Raw genomic sequence first — 17376 nt, 5'->3', positions numbered from 1 at the left:
AATGTCACTAGAGTCCCATGTTTATACATACTCAGATATTACAATAGTTATAAAGAACCTTTCTTTTTTACTTTATCTATCTATTTTAAACTGCATTGTTTTTGAAGTAGCTGCACCTTCACATGGGTGCATCAAATAATAGAGCTGGTTTTCTTTCTTCTTGAATGTAAACCAATAGATATCATAACTGGACTTCATATTTATTAAATTCCAGCAACTCTTATATAGATTCTATCACTATTATTTATGATTCTGAAAAGCATGTTCATATCCCGAATAATACGTATACATATTATTATCATGCGAATTGTTCCATTGTGTACTGTCTGTAGCAATGTCTCCTCTGTGGTGTATATGAACTTTATATGCCCACAATGTATATCTATAATATATTCATTATACAGTATAATATATTTATATGATTTTGGTATATTTATTTATATTTCATCTGAAAGTGAAACTGGCCTATAAGGCTTATTTTCTTTATTCATACGGCAGGCGTTTAAATATTCCTTAAATATAGAAATTCTAAAATAAAATATATTTTTAATGAATGTGTACTTTTTTAATTATAAAGAAAAGACTTTTCTATTTTTATACTAATTTAAAATATTCTATTTATATTAATATTACTTTATCAGAGAATAATTTTAAAATGGATAACCCGAATAATAGAATAAAAATAACCACCATAATAGAAATAGCACAATTTCTTATAATACTAAACTTATTACTATGCTGTGTTTTTTCTGGATATTGTATAGCAACATTAATATTTTCTGTATTTCTTGTAGCAATATTAACATCTGACCCACTAATACTAGAAATTTGTTTTCTTACACTTTCTAAGTATAGTTGAACTACATTATTTTTAAAAGCATCTGTATTAATACCAAATCCCATCAATGTAATATTAACATTATTTAGAACATTTTCATTAATAAATACTGTTTTTGTTTTTTTAAGTATATCTAAATCTTCTTTAAATCCATTTATGCAACTTTTGTTATCTGATAAAAAATCTTCTTTAGTTGTACTTCTGAAATGATTTAGACTAAGTGCAGTGTCATAAAAATTATATTGCTGGCCTTTGCTATCCTCAATGCCTATTGAATCATATATATGTTTTATAATTACTGGCCCATCAAATTTCTCAAATTTCGCAAATAATTGCAGCGAATAAACATCATCAATGTTTAAACCAAGTATCTCCATATTTTCATCTTGTCTGTATCTGTCATCACAAAGCATAGAAATATTATCTCCGTGGATTGTCATTATATCCATAGCTCTTTGAAATCTTGAACACTCCTTATTCTCAGTTAGCTCAAATATATTGTTCACTATATCAGCATATTTTTCTTCAATTGCCTCAAAATTATTTTTCTTAGTATCTATTCTTCTTACACAATTATATAAGAACTCATGCTTACATAAACAAGCCCAATTTGTTGCTATATGGTTATTATTTATCATATCATAATATGCTGCTTTCTGCTTTTCATTTTTGATCTTTGATTCTGCTGCTTTCTGTATAGCATCCATAGCCATCTCTGTGTCTTCTATTGAATTGTTAACTATTGATACAATTTGTTCTTCGTCATACTCATTGTCTAAATTACTAATTAGATGTGATATATTTGAAGTAAATATATTATATCCAAAATTACTTAATGATGCATATTTTTCATGAAATATCGACTCTTTCTTGCATATTCCTGTTATTGCATTTATTAGTTCATCACTAAAATACTTTGTGTTTATTCCACTATCCAATATATATGAAGAAACTTCTTTTAATTTCTCTCTTAGATTCGATTGATTATAATTTTTCATTAAAAATCAATTTTCTCCGTATTTATATTTAACTGACAAATTACAATTTTTCTGGTTAAATTACCCCTAATACTCAGTTGATTTTTTAGAAAAGCTCATTAAAATAGATACTTTGACGTTTATTGAAATTTGAATATTTACCTATACGATCAATTTAATTTATACTGACGTGTTTATGGAATTATTTAGATAATTTATATATTACTATACTAGTGCTAGTCTTGGCATATATCATAGCCAATGACAATAACTTATTACAGCTTCTCTAGAGCACGGGAAAGTGATTTATGAAGCATAGAAAATAATCCAAAACCCAAATAATCTAATTTGTGACTCATTTCATGCTTTATTTTTTTAATGAAAAGTAGTTTGTTAATATATGGTCTAAGCAACTCAACCGGATGGGCAAAGAGTGCATGGCATTTGTTCCCTATACTTCATGCTAGGGGTATTTAATTTAAAATATTTAATTAAATGTCTTTAAGTTTCTAGAATCGTTTTTTGTTAATTGAGGAGTAGTTTTATTATAATTAGTCCATTAATAACCAATAATAACATATTTTTATATTAAAATAAACCCATTCACTGCCAAAAAAATAATTTTATTTTATTTGCAGATTCTTTTTAAGAATATTTAAATAGCTTCTATTTTTATTAATAAAGATATGTGTCATAATTGACATTTCTCCAGAATTTTAACTTATTTAAAATTTTATACGTGCAGCAAGCAAGTTATATTCAGGTGACATGAGAGAAGAGTACAACAATAAAAGAAACAAGAATTTAATACGCATTCGCCATAAACCGTCGTCATGCCGAAGCCTATTAGAATACGTATGGACTTCTAATCAGCTGCCACCGGTTGGTCATGACAATATGTCTATAAGAAAAGAATTTATTATTATAATAGTTGCTTTATGTAAGGTATACTGTAATGTAGGAATCAGTGCATATAAGGGTTTACATACCAAAGAAATAGGAAATGAAATGTGTATAAAAGCAAATGGGTCAATATCCCCCATAGGTGAATTTATTTCTGAGAAGTTCAATTTAATGTTTGCAATGCGGTTTTTATCATCGGGTGTAGATGCAAATTACAGTCTAAGTGTTACAGATGATGAAAATAGTGAAAATAATATAAAAATAGAGTCAACAAGAGACTATAATAAGGATGTGGCATATAAAAAACTCTCTAATGAAGAAGAGAGTGAAGAAAAAGAGAAAAAGACAACATATCTTGAAGACTACCACCAAACAGTAATCGGGATGTTTCCTTCTCTAACTGGAAGTTTGTCAATACATACTTCTAATGATGATTCATTCATTAGATTTCTTGAGTTTGAGCATGTGAGTAAGCATAAAATTGATATTTTAGCTTGTTTATTTCTATTAGCAGAAGGAGCGGATATACCACTGAAAGTAGAACATAGTAAAACTGGCCCAGTGCTAGTCTTGAAAGAGATTATAGCAAAATCTGAGAAGGAAAATAAACCAGAAAACACGCAGAAGAGTGAAGAGGAAAAAAATAAATTCTCTATAACTATGAAAGGTATGTGTAGTATAGAGAAGGAAGATAATACATTCAAGGATAAAAATGTGTTACAAACAAGAGCAGCAGATGTTATAAACTTCTTTATAAACAACAAAACAAACCCAGATATACGAGAAGGAGGTGAATATGCAGAGCCAAGAACATATGAAGAGTTTAAAACCGGTAAGTTTTTAAATAATGCAAGGTGGCTAATACAGTATTATATATTCAAGTATTTGGATGGTGAAGAAAAAATAATTGAGTTTGCAAAGACAGTATATTCTATGCTTAAGGATTGTATAGAACAGAAAAAGAGTGAAGGATCAAACAACGAAGTGAAATATCTTGAAAGCATTATTAATAAGTGCTTTGTGAAATCCAGTAATGCCAATACAAGTAATGCAAAGCATAGAGCAGGTATATTAACTACAATATATAAAGAGTCTCCTCTAGTAAATATATTTCCATTTATAGGTAATGTAAGTGCACCAGAATATAGAAGTGTTCCATCATATAATAGAAAAGAAGATTCCTTTGATAGTAGTAACATATACAGTAACTGTGTTGAGGCTGGATTGCTTAGCTTGTTTTGCTGTTTAGCATATGATCCAAAGACTAAAGAGTATAATATAGACCATATGGGAGAAGTATCACCGGACTTGAAAAGGTTCTTTGATACGTACAATAAACAACTGGAGACTGATACATACGAGATGCATATAGAGTGGAGTAAAGTAGTGGCGGATCTAGAGAATGAGAATATTAGGTATCTAAAAGAAAATAGGAATGAGCTTGCGCCTGGTATAATAAATATGCTATATGTCATTGCTGAAATAACTGGAAGATATTCTGAAGAAGAAAAGTCTCTTAAAGAGCTCAGTACTCTTTTAGAAGAAGATGATGATACAAAAAAGGATATGCTATTTAAAAAAGTGAAATTATACACGAAAGAATTAATTTTATCACTCTCCAAGAAATATACTGTAGAAGAAAACTCGAAATTAGCAAGAAGAGAAATAAAGATAGAAATTTTAAAGAATGTCAAAATGCTCAAATATTAAAAAGCAAGTGGATATATTGGGAGAAGTAGTTATAGCATATAGTTATTTAAATTTAGAAGGGGGAGTAATACTAAAACATACTATTAGATATTTAAAGACTACATTCTTCCCTAGTAATACTAATATCTTGAAAAGTAATAAAAAGAAAGAAATACGTAATAAAAAGAACAGTATTGAGAATGGGCCCGAAAAAACTCTAACAGATTTTCTACTTATGTATTGTATAGAAAAAGTGGTGGAGAGTAGCAGAGAAGTATACCAAAATCACAAAGAAAATATAAAGGTATCAGGAGAAAACAATTACTCCTATCCAATAGAAAAGCTTTTTTTATATAACAGGTTTGAAAAGACTGAAGATAGAATGAAAATGATACATTATATTCGGGAGTGCCTCTTAATGTATCGATTAGAAGAAGCCGATCCGTGGTCGCGGTTCCTATCTAATATAATAGGAAGTCTTCCGTTAAATGACTTAAATACAGTAAAAAGAGTTTTTTTCAATCCATTGTATAAAGAAGGATTATACAAAAGTTTTTGTACAAAAGTCAGTATATCTCTAATACCATTTGATAAACATATTGATTCAGACGATGCAGGTAAATATTATAGGCATTATATAAATAATAGCAGTTTACTCGGCGGATATTTAAAGATTTTAAAGATATATCTAACAATAGAAGGTAATATAAGTTGTTTTTTCACAGTTGCAATGCGAATCTTTGGAGAATCTACTTTTATTAAACTTTTTTCTGTGTTGACGCATGATGGTAAATCTATGGATTCATTACTAGAAATTGAAGAGTTTTTAAATGGCATAGACAGAGGGCTTCCAAAATATAAAACAGTCATAGCAGCTGATGATATGTGGTTAATTTGGCTTAAATTATCTTTTTGGTCAGATAAATTCAATGATATTAGATCTAGGCTTTTTGATAAAATTGTGATTGATACAAATTTTAGCACAATTAAAGGAGTTAAGCACGAATATACAGATGAAAATATTAATAAGGCAATATCTAAGTTTAAGAAAAAAAATACCCTCCTGATGTAATAGAATATGTACTTAGTATGGTTGAAAGCAACTTTGAATATGCAAAGAAACTTAGTTATTTGCTAGAAAAGTATGATATTATGTTTTTGATGAAGAAAACAAATAGATAAATTTCCGATTAAAGAAATTCATTCATAGAATATTGAAGACTCCTCTATTCTCATCACAATTAAAATATTTTAAGAGCAATAAATAATTCTTCTATAGAAGCTTTCAAATAGCAATTATTATTTTTCGTAATATAAATTTTATTAAAAATAAAATATTAGTCATCCATTAAATTTTATTATTTAGACAGACTTTAAAGAGTCTTTCTTTATAAAAGCAGAGCATTCAATATATGTATACATTGAATTTCATCAGAATTGATTCGTATTTTTTTATTATTTTATCAATCAGATCATTATTTACTTTTACATTGTTAAGGTATGTTGAATATTTCATGGAAGAGCCTGTATCTTCTTGTATGATACTGTTAATTGTATCAATTACGCTACGCATACCTATATGCACACGATAATGCAGGTTTTTTTCAAAGGACAAAAAATGCCTAAAAATAGAAATTTGATCTAATGTTTTTTTGTCATCTTGGTTTTTTGTAGATAACATGATTTCTAAAGGTGCAATCTGGGGTTTTTCGAGTGCAATCCTAGATAAATCACTATCTATATCTTCTTTAAGATCTACTAAATAATTTGATATTATTGATTTTGCTTTTAAATATCTATCTATGCAATTTGCAAAAGATTCTTCTACGCTATATAGTTTAGTATTGTCAAAACTGTATGCATCTATGTCTTTTAAATCGTATAGTGCGCGTAATGCGTATACATAGGAATATCTGAACTCAAGCAATATATCGTTTTTAATTTTTTTAGTTATATTCACTGCCTTTATAGCTTCTTTAAATTCTAAAACGAAATTAATTATTTGCACACACGTGGAGGAAATAATAGTTTTTTTAAATTTAACATTTAAAATGCTTGCTTTGAATGTTTCGGGAAATTTTAAGGTATAGTTAAATTCGTCTAGTGCACGCTCTTCTTTAGTCATTTCTCTACTATTTCTATTTAATTCAATATCTCTTATTTCTTTGTAATATTCCATCTGGTTAACAGCCTCTTCGTCAAATTTCATTAATCTTTGCACATTGAATGTAGATAGAATCCTATTCACTCTGATTGAATTTATCATATTCAATATATTAAATGAAATCGCCAAGTTTTTTGAAAACCACTTGTAGTCAACAGTTCTTTCTCTAAAAAGACGAGAAGAAGTGTGTATTGCCTCACTCAATTGCCGATTAATATGTTTTAATTCAGCATCTTCACAATCAATCTTTTGGGTTATACGGCTTATAATAAAATTAGAACGACTCCCTTTAGCTGGAATCATGTCCTCTTTTTCTGTATGTACTTTTGCCTGTTCAGTTGCAATTACACTTGCTAGTTCTGTAGCCATAGGCCCTATCATTGTAAATCCATTCAATCTTATTCTGTTAAAATGCCGAGTTTTGGTATATATATTATTTAAAATCTTTTCTTTAGATTGCTTTTTCTTCCTCCTTGCTGTTTTAAATAGTTTCTTTAATTTCATATAATCCGCTTTCATGTTAGTATATGATTCATCATGCTTATTCAGTTTAAACATATTTCCATACATATTTTCATTATGTAAAATAAACTCTTCTACTGTTTCCCGTGGTTTTTCTGTAGAATAAGCAGCCTCTGCGCTGTTAATAACATGGGCAACTCTTACAGCCGAGTCAGTGGTTTCAGATTGGTTATCTGTATTATTCAGCATTGATGTGTTTAGCGGGTTGCTGAGTATATCTATATTAGGCACTTGTGTATCTATTGGATTATAAGGTGTATACATGCCATTTGGTATTAAACTACAAATAACATAATGTGTTCCAAATACAATAAAGGATACTGTATATACTTCTTTAATAAATCTCATTTAATTTCAATAACATCTTCTCTATTTATATATATTTGACAAATCAAATTGACAGTTTGTTAATTAATAAGCATTACTTTGTATCTAGTTGATTTTGTAGCTATTTTTCTCTTTGTAAATATATGAATTCTTTTCTATAACTAAACACTGTAGTTATTTAGCACCTGGCCCAGCAGGCAATCCCCTGGTGGAGACTTCAGGCTTTCTATTCAGAGGAAGCCCGCGGGCTCAGACTGGTAGGCCTGCTCCGGCTGTCGGGTCTAGCGTTCACTGCCCAGCTGTTCCCCAGGATCCCAGGATGGGAATATCTACCGAGGATTGCCTGCGTTGCATGCCAGTTCGAGACCGAGACGGAGGACCTTGAACACCTCCTGCTGGAGTGCCCTGAGCGGCGAGTTCAACGGTTATACTTATTTGATGCGATCCGCCTGGAGATAGGCGCACTATCTCAAGTATCGACAGACAGTTTGGTCGATGCGCTTCTTGGGGGGAAGTTACCTAAACACGCATGGAGGACTCTGTTCCGGGACTATCCCGAAACTAAGGCCCAGTGCGTAGACCGTAGCGTGAGTATTACTCGCGCGGTGGCACGTTATCTCAGTGCCATCATCCCATTGAGGAGTGACCGTATAAAGTCCTACTTTATAAGCCATGTTCCTCGATTCCTAGCAGTCAAAGACATTAACTTGTTACGGCCGCCCTAGGGGCACGAGGGACAGCTTAGAGAGAACAGGAAGAGAGTGTGTGGCGCTCGACGACCATCCGTTTGAGGACCCTCGAACCCTATATCAATAAACTGTTTTAAGATATAAAATGCCAAAATTATAAATGATGCTAATGAAAATTATATAAAAGTTTCTGGTTTAAAATAAATGTAAGTTATGCATGGTTTATTAAAAATAAATATTATCTATGTCTTATATAGAGCATAAAATAATTACAAATTACTATTAAAGAATGTTTATTTGTAAAATATACATTAAATATATCTTATTAATCGAAAGAGTATTGTATAAAAATACCAATTATTTTAAATATTATATACTACTAGGAGTATATAACTATTGACCGTCTAGAACTTCCTGCTTGTCTTTGATGTATTTTCTAAATAAAGAAATTATTGCTAGGTGTTTTTCTTCATGCTCATAACTATTCGGGTTGTTAGACAATTCAAACTTGTTTTTATCTAAAAACTCTATAAAACGCATAGTATTTTTATAGGATAATTTATATCCTAGAACATCTTCAATTTTTCTTGAAAGATCGTATGGGTTTATACGGGCGTATATGAGTTTAATATCCTCTAAGGTGAACGAGCAGTCAGAGTTAATTATATTATAAAGCCAGGACACATAAATAATATTAAGATTAGTGCCAACAGGAGAGGGCATTGCATCTGTTAATTCGTTATGAACATAATTAAAAATAGATGTTGCATACGGGATGTGCACTTTTGTGTCTGCTATATTATGATCAGCTGATTTTTCACTATTTAATTTGGGCTGGGACTCCCATGGCATATATTTTGGATTATAGCTGGGCTTTTTAATTTCTTTTATTATACTATCAAGCATATGCACACCTGAAAATAAATATGGTATTTCTTTGCCTTTTCTATATGCCTGTAACAAAGATATATATGATCCAAGGATAGTAGAATTATCTATTTCTTTTATATGATGGAGGGACTCTATCATTGAATGGAGTTCTTCTAAACGAATTTTTGTTTTATGCGATATGTGTATGTTATAATCAAGCTGTGGATAGTATGCCTTATAGTTCTTGTTGTATGCATAGCCGGATAGAATGTGCTGTCTTATTGTTGGGTCATCCAGAGGAACACTCCCTATGAGATTAGAAGTGAATCGCACCATAGGGTTATCACTTCTCAAATTTTCTCCACTAGAGTATATTGAGAACATTCTTATAATATGCGACTTGTACTCTAGGTCATCTAGATCCCCCCATAACATTAGGCGGTTTGGATCATTGCATCTACTATTTACTATTTTCTCTTTATTCATATCAAATGAGAGTTTTAAATTAAAGATGGCATCTGATTCAATTTCTATCATAAAGAATTGTTTTATAATCATATTGGGATATACACACATAGAATCATAAACATTACATAATTCAATTGGGGAATCTTGAGCAACCAATTTTTTAGTATAATGATCATTACCCCATGCGAATTTAGATGCCAGCATTTCTATATCAGAACGCGCATGCTTATTATATAATGTTAATTTATCGCTGCATGTTTGTTCTTTAGAATACCCTTCTTCATCAAGCTTTTCCTTTTTTATAATCTCTACTGGCTGGTTTTCTTCATAAGAATTAGATATGGCAAATCTAATTCCATGCCACAGTAGACCAGTATCATATAGGACACTAATATGCGCACCCAAGTCTTTATCCAATTTTCCTTGTCTGTTTATTGTCATAATTATAGGGTTGTTGCACTCTACTTGTACCTTTTTATTTCTGGAGAGCAAAGAAAATACTTTTTGTAATAATTCCTCTAATTCTAGCTTGGTTTTTTCCATATTTTTTATATAATTCTTCTCCTTTTTAAGCATATTTTTTATATAATTAATTGTATATTCTATCTCAGGTAGACTTCCTACTAAATCAGACATCATATATAACATGCTTAGTAGCCCAGTGTTAGCTATTGAACCATCATCATTATAACTACGATTTGAGCTAGGAAGGTCATCTATAACCCGATTCCATTTAGATTTCATAAAAGCACTTATGTTCTTTACTATATATGTGTATTTAGAAAAGAAGCTTTGAAGCTTTTTAAATGCATTTGGTAGATGATCTGTATTGTATTTTTTAGTTGATGAATCAAAGGTAAAGCAGAAGAAGATAGCAAGAAGAATAGAATTATGGCAATTTTGAAAACTTCTGCTGTTTTCTTTATCTATAACAATTCTACCTTCTTTCTTGATGTACTTGGGCCTATCTATGCAACTTGGCGTATAGGCAACGTCTATAAACGGCGTGTTTATACAAACATCTCTTGCTTTTTTAAAGCTACAGAAATCTGCATAATAGCATCTTCTATTTATTAGGCTAGCAAGTGGGGTTTCAAGTTTTAAAAACAACATTTTAAATATACGATCTACATGGTCTTTAGATGTTGTAGAGGAATTTTCTCTATCACCAGTCATTTGTTCAGTAATTAAGCTATGCACTATCATTACAAACTTTTCATACATCTCTACACTGTCTATATACTCAAAGAAGTATGTTCGAATAAGCATCTTTGGATTGCACAGAAAATTTCCTTTTAAGAACTCTTCATATGTAGTAGGCATTGAGAACTCTTCTGGTAATTTTAAGCAGTAGGATGGGCCTTCATTAACAAGGCTCTTGAAGAATTCAATTATCTCTTCTGTTTTTTTCTGATATACTTTTGAACTCTCATGCTCTTCTCCTATTTTGTCCTCTATAGTCAAACTCAATTTAAAATAGAATCCATTTTCTGCTTTTTTGCTCTTTAAAGTAAGTATTTTATTCCCAGTATTTCTTTTATCATCTATTATTTTAATAGGAATCGCAATTTCTTCAGAGAGAAGAAATAAAGAAGCAAGAATATATAAATCATCGGATTTACTATTATGCTCTCTTAAAAACCGAGTAAATGAATCATTCTTAACTGATTCAATAGAAAAACGTCTATTCTCTGATGGAAACATATTGATTAGCTGCTGTGCAAACTTTTCTAAGTATCTGTTTTTGCCTCTATCTTCATCTATTTTGTTATGTACTTTCCAATCTTGTATACTTTTAGAATACTCAATAGTATGCTTATTTTCTTTTGATATCTTGTTTTTCTTCAGAGACCACTCTTGGTATGTTCCATGCCAGTACATACGAAGGTTCTTCATAAACCTGCATGAATAAGTCATATAATTAACAGATGGCGAAAGCCCTCCTGCCGGGTTTATAATTAAGCCAGAGTTTACTTTTATTATATCTGCTCTAGATATATCGTTCCCCAGTAGAATAGCACTTATACTATCTGCCAATGTTATTAGTAGTAATACTGCGCCCATGTTCTTATTCGATATGTTTCTTATTACAAACTGTTTTATATTTTTAGATATGCTCTGTCTCTCTTTCATATTAAAACTATATTAAAATTAATTATTTTTATTTTTATTAATGACTTTTTATTTTTGGTTTATATAAAAATAAAATAGAAATTGTTTAAATTCTTAATAATATTTATTAGAAGTATTTATACAGTAATATATTTAGATAATAATTGTTTATGCGCATAAAAACATATAAAATACTAAAAGAACAATTAGTATGCAATTAGTGAACCAGTTATTGATATGGGGAATGTGGTGTTGCATCTATATGACAAATCGATAACATGCACGTGTTTATTATACTTCACTAAGCGATTCTTCTTTCTTTTATTGTAATTATATGTTACTGACTGTTAGTTCAGTTGGTGCTATATTTATTCTTTATATATTAACGTATATTTATAGAAGTATTGTATAATTTATATTTTCTATAAATGCTTTAGCGTGTTATCTAGCACAGAAAGATTTCTCTTATTAAATAAATGAAAGGAAATTATATTATGTATAAATCCAATTAATAATAGTAAATTGTATTTATTTGAAAATTAAGTGCATTTAGTGCTGCAATGTTATGGAATACTCAAGTTAAATTTAAATGTCTATGGTTATACTATTTGGTGCTTTTTTAATCCAGTATGCACGATTTACAACTGCCAATGGAACTAACTCAGTTGAGTAGGATATAAGTGTTAGGAGTGATAAAAGCAGCATTATGTGATTTATATAATAGACACTAAGTATTATACTTTTCACTTTTTTTGTAGTTGGTCTATATAAGTGATATTTAAATGGTTTAAAACAGATGAATATAATTTCAGATATAAGAAACGCGATTTGCGATCCAATATACGTCTTAATACCATATATAAACCCTCCATTTTCCCCTGTACTGGATATAGTAAAGCGACTCATTATAATTAATGATACGACTATAATGCATACCAAAGGGTAATATAGACTGTGCATGCGGGTATTGACAATTAAACCATATGCTGTTATATTAGAAATAGGGCTAATACAAGAAATAAATCTAAATGTGGCGTATACTAGATTAATTACAAAGTATATTATATATGCTACTAGAGACATCTTAATTTTAATGGATCTATCAAGATTTAGCAGAATGGATTGATGTTCAGTTTGGTCTGAATGGTCATTCATTGAATATAGATTGAATATAATATCTATAATTGTCTTAGAAAAGAAAACAAGTGCAAATGAGCTAAATAAACAATATAAACCACATTTCCCTTCATACACCAGCAGAAGATATTTAATTATACTTTGACTTATAGCTTCTCTATTCACATCCTCTTCAATAACTATAGTATTTTGTTGTAGTTCGTTTATATATTCATTATTTTCAGTTTCTCTGGTACTTTCATTGTTTATAGCCTCTATATTATTAAGGGAAGCACCGCTCATGCCTAATAATGCATCCGTAACACCACAAGCCCTTTCTATAACAATTGGCGCTGAATTTTCCATTTTATCTATTAATATTTAACTTTTTTAGTTTAAACTGTAATAAAATAAGATGGATTAAATTGCTTTAATTATATATTGTCAAATGCTGCTGTCATAATTGACATTTTTCCAGAATTTTAACTTATTTAAAATTTTATACGTGCAGCAAGCAAGTTATATTCAGGTGACATGAGAGAAGAGTACAATAATTAAAAAAACAAGGATTTAATACACATTTACTATACACCGTCTTCATGTCGAAGCCTATTAGAATATGTATGGACTTCTAATCAGCTGCCAACAAATTAAACCAAGATAAAATTTTATTATAGCAATTATTAATATATAGCCGATTATTGGCTACAGTAAATATAAATATATTCACTGTTTCTAAAATTATTTAACTAGAATACTATTCTAATATAAATATACCAACCAGAAATAACCCGAAATTCTAAATATAAATAGATATAGCACAAAAGAATGTTCTTTATTATAATCAACATACATGGCATTGACATTGATATAGAGCTGTTGTATACTATTGCTAGTACAGTTCTTAATATTGCATTGTTTCACCTGTTTTTTCTGAATTATATTCTACTTAAATAGCTCTAATGGAATTTATATATTTAAATATTTTACTAAGTCAAATTGGGAATGGCATTATTAGATGCACTCGTGAACAGTATTCACGGTTATTCAAGGGTATAATGCTTTACAATAATAATATATCAGTGAGTATTGCATGAATTAGTATAAGTTAATAGAACAATAACATATGAATGTTTAAAGTCCTATAAGCCCAGGAATTAATAATGCCTTAATGTGTATCTAACGAGTTTATGTGTGTAAATTTAATTTCATTATCTTTAACTAAATGATAATTGTTTCTAGCTGCTGACATGCCTGTATTGTCTAGTTGTATATTTCTTCTGTTTTTTTTGTTTACTATGCATACATAATAGCGCACACTTATAGATATAATTAGAAGTGCTATAAGTGCAATTACTCCTATGCATTCTATTGTGCTTATGGGATGTTCTGTCTTTGGGGGTTGCAACATTCTGCTTTTCTCTTTATTGATTCTCTTATATACTTCAATTATTTGATTTTTTTATTTATTTTTAAATGATATTATCAGTTGTTTTATAATTATTTTTATATCAAAATTGTCATAAAATAATCAATAACTGTGTTGTATAGATGTTTACATAAATAGCATATCAAAATCCAATAAATTGATCTTGAAAATTTATAAATACACAGTGAGAATTAAATAGATGCTGGAATTTACTAGTGATTAATTATAAAAATCAAATCATATTTACACATATGTGATGTGTTAACGATATTAACAATATAATATACGGATTTTAATCTAAAAACCGTAATAATGATCAATAATATCTGTACTGTTTCTATAAATTTTCTATTTTTATAAATAAAATTTAAATGCGTACAGAAATGTCTTACATGAAGTAAACACTTTCTATTTGGCTTAGAATTAAAATTAAGTAAATATTACAACAGAGAAACTATACACAATTAGACACATGGATAGTAGCAAACAGTGTATTATAGTGCGGATTATACGAATTATTATATTGCAGAACATTTATTATGCATTCTTGTTTTTATTTTAGTGTAAGACATATTACTCGTCTTATTCTGTCAATTTTTACTACTTGACAGAATACATGAACTACTTGCCCAGTGACTCTTGTATGAGAGATTCTTCCTGTATACGTAATTGCTAATTTCTTTTTATTATGGTAAATATAAAGAATTGTCTCACCACTCTCATGGTGTTTAATACATAAAAATTTGCCTGTTATAATCAAGTATATATTCTTATCTATAGGTATTCTGCATATATTCTCTAAGGAACACTCTATTATCTTCTCTTTTGTTCTTTTTAACATATAAAATAATTAGAAACTCTGTTTATAAGATTAATTCGAACAAGATCAATTTTTGCATAATTCTTATGTTCTCAATATATTAATATTTCTATTTTAGCAATAAGTTTACTAACTTGAACTATTTCTTTATTTTAGATTAGTTGCTTATGCCACAACCTGGGCTGCTTCTGGCTCGTATACCATTTCGACCTTCTTTCCCTTTTGCTTGACATCAAACTCAGTCTCGTCAATCTTTGGTCTCTTCAGTACCTTTACCTTCTTAACGTGGCAGTTCTGGAGAGGGTATATTTTAATGCCTTCCTGTTCTATTCTCATTCCAATGGTTTCATTCATTAACTTCTTCATTACGTCATTGATCTTGCAGCCACTGAGCTCCTCGGACACAATCTTAAATATAATCTGTCTAATTGCTTTGACTTGTGATAACTTTGCGTAGCAGTTCTTCTTAACAGACTTTGGCTTTCTCTTGGTGTTGGAGACAGTGAATACTCTTAGAGTGTATCCGTCAACAGTCTCAACTTTGCTGCATGTCTCCACAAGAGTGTGCCACTTCTTTGGAATGCTCTTTATCTTGTCACTAATAAGTTCCATACTGTGGAAACTGCTAATGGCATCCTTTCCTCTTACTCCATCAACTACAAACTTGAACTTTCTGAATGACTGAGTGTTTGAGCTTGTCATGAGATCTCCCTGGTTTACTTCAAATGTTCTTCCTCTTACAGCATCTGGTGCAAAGTAGTTTCCTTGACTTCTATCTACTATGGTGACACCAGCCTGCTTTGTTTCAAATATTGAAGGAAGAGTCAAATTGTAAAACTCTTTCTTGCTCATTACATCTACGGATTTCTTAGATCTGATTTTCTTTCCCTTTGAGATACCTCCCCCTGATACTTTTGCTTTTCCCTTTGATGCCATTTACTTTAACAGGGGATGAAAAAATAAGAAAATTTATGGCTACAAAAATAAAAATAAAGGAAGTAGTTAAATATGGCTTATAATGGTATATAAACTAAAAATACAACAGAAATAGATTTTACCCAGAACACCACCGCCAATTACACTATAGTATAACCAATTCTACTGTATTAGCATAATATATTATAAATAATTACTCTGTGCTGTATTTAGTATTGTGCGTATTCTATTTCTTTTTGTATTTCATTATACTGCATATAAATAATTCTATAAAAACCAATAAATCGAGTTATTATACGATTGTGGTAGTAATTATGTATAGTATTAGAGTATACTAGGCATACTACATTAAATAACAACAGTCCAATCATTCTTACAGAAGTATAGTACATCGGTATAACCCAAGGCGATTCACAGTATATAATAGTAACTATTACCGAATAGTTTTATATGTACTATTATACTACTCTTACATAAATATAGTAAATTAGTACTATATTCTATTTTCAATACACATGCGTGGTGTATTAATTGTATATAGAACAAACTGAATAGAATGTGATGGTGTGAATGGATTGGTTATTTTATGTGTATGTGATCGCATTGGTGCGCTATTACATGATGCAATGTGTCATAAATTACGATAAAAAAGAGAAAGTGAAAAAAGAGTATGCAAGAAGGCAGAGCAAGCGAAAAAACAACAATAAAAAAAGACGAAACAATATTCCTTTTCGATGTAGATGGGACTTTAAGCCCGTCAAGAGAAACCGCCACTAAAGAGATGAAGGAGTTCTTGGGGGAGTTAAGGAACAAGGTAAAAATAGGGTTTGTTGGAGGGTCTGATCTCCCAAAGCAGCAGGAACAATTAGGAGAAGACTGTTTGGAAATATTTGATTACTGCTTCCCAGAGAACGGTCTGACATTCATAAAAAACGGAAAGGTGGTATCAAAAGAGTCGTATCTTAACTTTGTGGGGCAGGAGAAGCACAATAAGCTAGTAAGAAGTGTTATGAAGATATTCAGCGAATTGCCAGAGAAGGAAGTTCCTGTTTTATCAGGAAACTTCATTGAATTGAGGCACTCAATGGTAAATATTTCGCCAGTCGGCCGTTCATGCACGCGTGAGGAAAGAAAAGCGTTCAAAGAATTGGACACAAAAAATAAAACCAGAGAACGGGTGGTGAGCATATTAAAAGAGCAATTTGAAGGATTTTCCTTTTCAATTGGAGGGGAAATCTCTATTGATATTTTCCCTATTGGCTGGGATAAGACGTATGCTATTAAGCACCTAGAAAGTGAAGGGATTAAGCACATTTTCTTCTTTGGGGATATGACTGAAAAAGGAGGAAATGATTTTGAAATTTACTCGGACAAGAGAGTCACTGGAACAAAAGTTATCTCACCAGAAGACACCATGAAAAAGGTGGAAAGCATACTAAACACACTAATTATTGAATAAAGTGATGATTTTAGGAATCCGTGGTGTTATATATTCTTATCACTTTTGATTATATTT

General features: G+C 30.2%; 11 protein-coding genes across 11 annotated transcripts; 3 read left to right on the top strand and 8 right to left on the bottom strand.

Moving 5' to 3' along the window:
• Positions 1–618: 618 nt before the first annotated feature.
• Positions 619–1836, bottom strand: NEPG_00184 (uncharacterized protein; the record flags this gene model as incomplete). The annotated part of the gene is made up of 1 exon (XM_013202563.1): positions 619–1836. One exon carries the CDS (start codon positions 1834–1836, stop codon positions 619–621), a length of 1218 nt encoding a protein of 405 aa, XP_013058017.1.
• A 727-nt stretch (positions 1837–2563) lies between these two features.
• On the top strand, positions 2564–4428 carry NEPG_00183 (uncharacterized protein; the record flags this gene model as incomplete). The annotated part of the gene is made up of 1 exon (XM_013202562.1): positions 2564–4428. The coding sequence occupies exon 1, from the start codon at positions 2584–2586 to the stop codon at positions 4426–4428; it is 1845 nt and encodes a 614-aa protein (XP_013058016.1). The 5' UTR covers positions 2564–2583.
• Positions 4406–5479, top strand: NEPG_00182 (uncharacterized protein; the record flags this gene model as incomplete). Its single annotated transcript, XM_013202561.1, has 1 exon — positions 4406–5479. One exon carries the CDS (start codon positions 4406–4408, stop codon positions 5477–5479), a length of 1074 nt encoding a protein of 357 aa, XP_013058015.1.
• Positions 5480–5812: 333 nt separating this feature from the next.
• NEPG_00181 (uncharacterized protein) lies at positions 5813–7441 on the bottom strand (the record flags this gene model as incomplete). Its single annotated transcript, XM_013202560.1, has 1 exon — positions 5813–7441. One exon carries the CDS (start codon positions 7439–7441, stop codon positions 5813–5815), a length of 1629 nt encoding a protein of 542 aa, XP_013058014.1.
• A 486-nt stretch (positions 7442–7927) lies between these two features.
• On the bottom strand, positions 7928–8094 carry NEPG_00180 (uncharacterized protein; the record flags this gene model as incomplete). Its single annotated transcript, XM_013202559.1, has 1 exon — positions 7928–8094. The coding sequence occupies one exon, from the start codon at positions 8092–8094 to the stop codon at positions 7936–7938; it is 159 nt and encodes a 52-aa protein (XP_013058013.1). The 3' UTR covers positions 7928–7935.
• Positions 8095–8502: 408 nt separating this feature from the next.
• Positions 8503–11580, bottom strand: NEPG_00179 (uncharacterized protein; the record flags this gene model as incomplete). Its single annotated transcript, XM_013202558.1, has 1 exon — positions 8503–11580. One exon carries the CDS (start codon positions 11578–11580, stop codon positions 8503–8505), a length of 3078 nt encoding a protein of 1025 aa, XP_013058012.1.
• Positions 11581–12144: 564 nt separating this feature from the next.
• Positions 12145–13041, bottom strand: NEPG_00178 (uncharacterized protein; the record flags this gene model as incomplete). The annotated part of the gene is made up of 1 exon (XM_013202557.1): positions 12145–13041. The coding sequence occupies one exon, from the start codon at positions 13039–13041 to the stop codon at positions 12145–12147; it is 897 nt and encodes a 298-aa protein (XP_013058011.1).
• An 802-nt stretch (positions 13042–13843) lies between these two features.
• Positions 13844–14086, bottom strand: NEPG_00177 (uncharacterized protein; the record flags this gene model as incomplete). Its single annotated transcript, XM_013202556.1, has 1 exon — positions 13844–14086. One exon carries the CDS (start codon positions 14084–14086, stop codon positions 13844–13846), a length of 243 nt encoding a protein of 80 aa, XP_013058010.1.
• Positions 14087–14645: 559 nt separating this feature from the next.
• Positions 14646–15056, bottom strand: NEPG_00176 (uncharacterized protein). Its single transcript, XM_013202555.1, has one exon. It carries the CDS (start codon positions 14943–14945, stop codon positions 14658–14660), a length of 288 nt encoding a protein of 95 aa, XP_013058009.1. The 5' UTR covers positions 14946–15056; the 3' UTR covers positions 14646–14657.
• A 31-nt stretch (positions 15057–15087) lies between these two features.
• Positions 15088–15860, bottom strand: NEPG_00175 (uncharacterized protein; the record flags this gene model as incomplete). Its single annotated transcript, XM_013202554.1, has 1 exon — positions 15088–15860. The coding sequence occupies one exon, from the start codon at positions 15858–15860 to the stop codon at positions 15090–15092; it is 771 nt and encodes a 256-aa protein (XP_013058008.1). The 3' UTR covers positions 15088–15089.
• Positions 15861–16530: 670 nt separating this feature from the next.
• Positions 16531–17319, top strand: NEPG_00174 (phosphomannomutase; the record flags this gene model as incomplete). The annotated part of the gene is made up of 1 exon (XM_013202553.1): positions 16531–17319. The coding sequence occupies one exon, from the start codon at positions 16531–16533 to the stop codon at positions 17317–17319; it is 789 nt and encodes a 262-aa protein (XP_013058007.1).
• Positions 17320–17376: the final 57 nt, after the last annotated feature.

The sequence above is a fragment of the Nematocida parisii genome, assembly GCF_000250985.1.
Source record: "Nematocida parisii ERTm1 unplaced genomic scaffold supercont1.1, whole genome shotgun sequence".
NCBI lineage: Eukaryota > Fungi > Microsporidia > Nematocida > Nematocida parisii.
The sequence above is the reverse complement of the archived record's forward strand: the minus strand, read 5'-3'. Positions and strand labels throughout refer to the sequence as shown.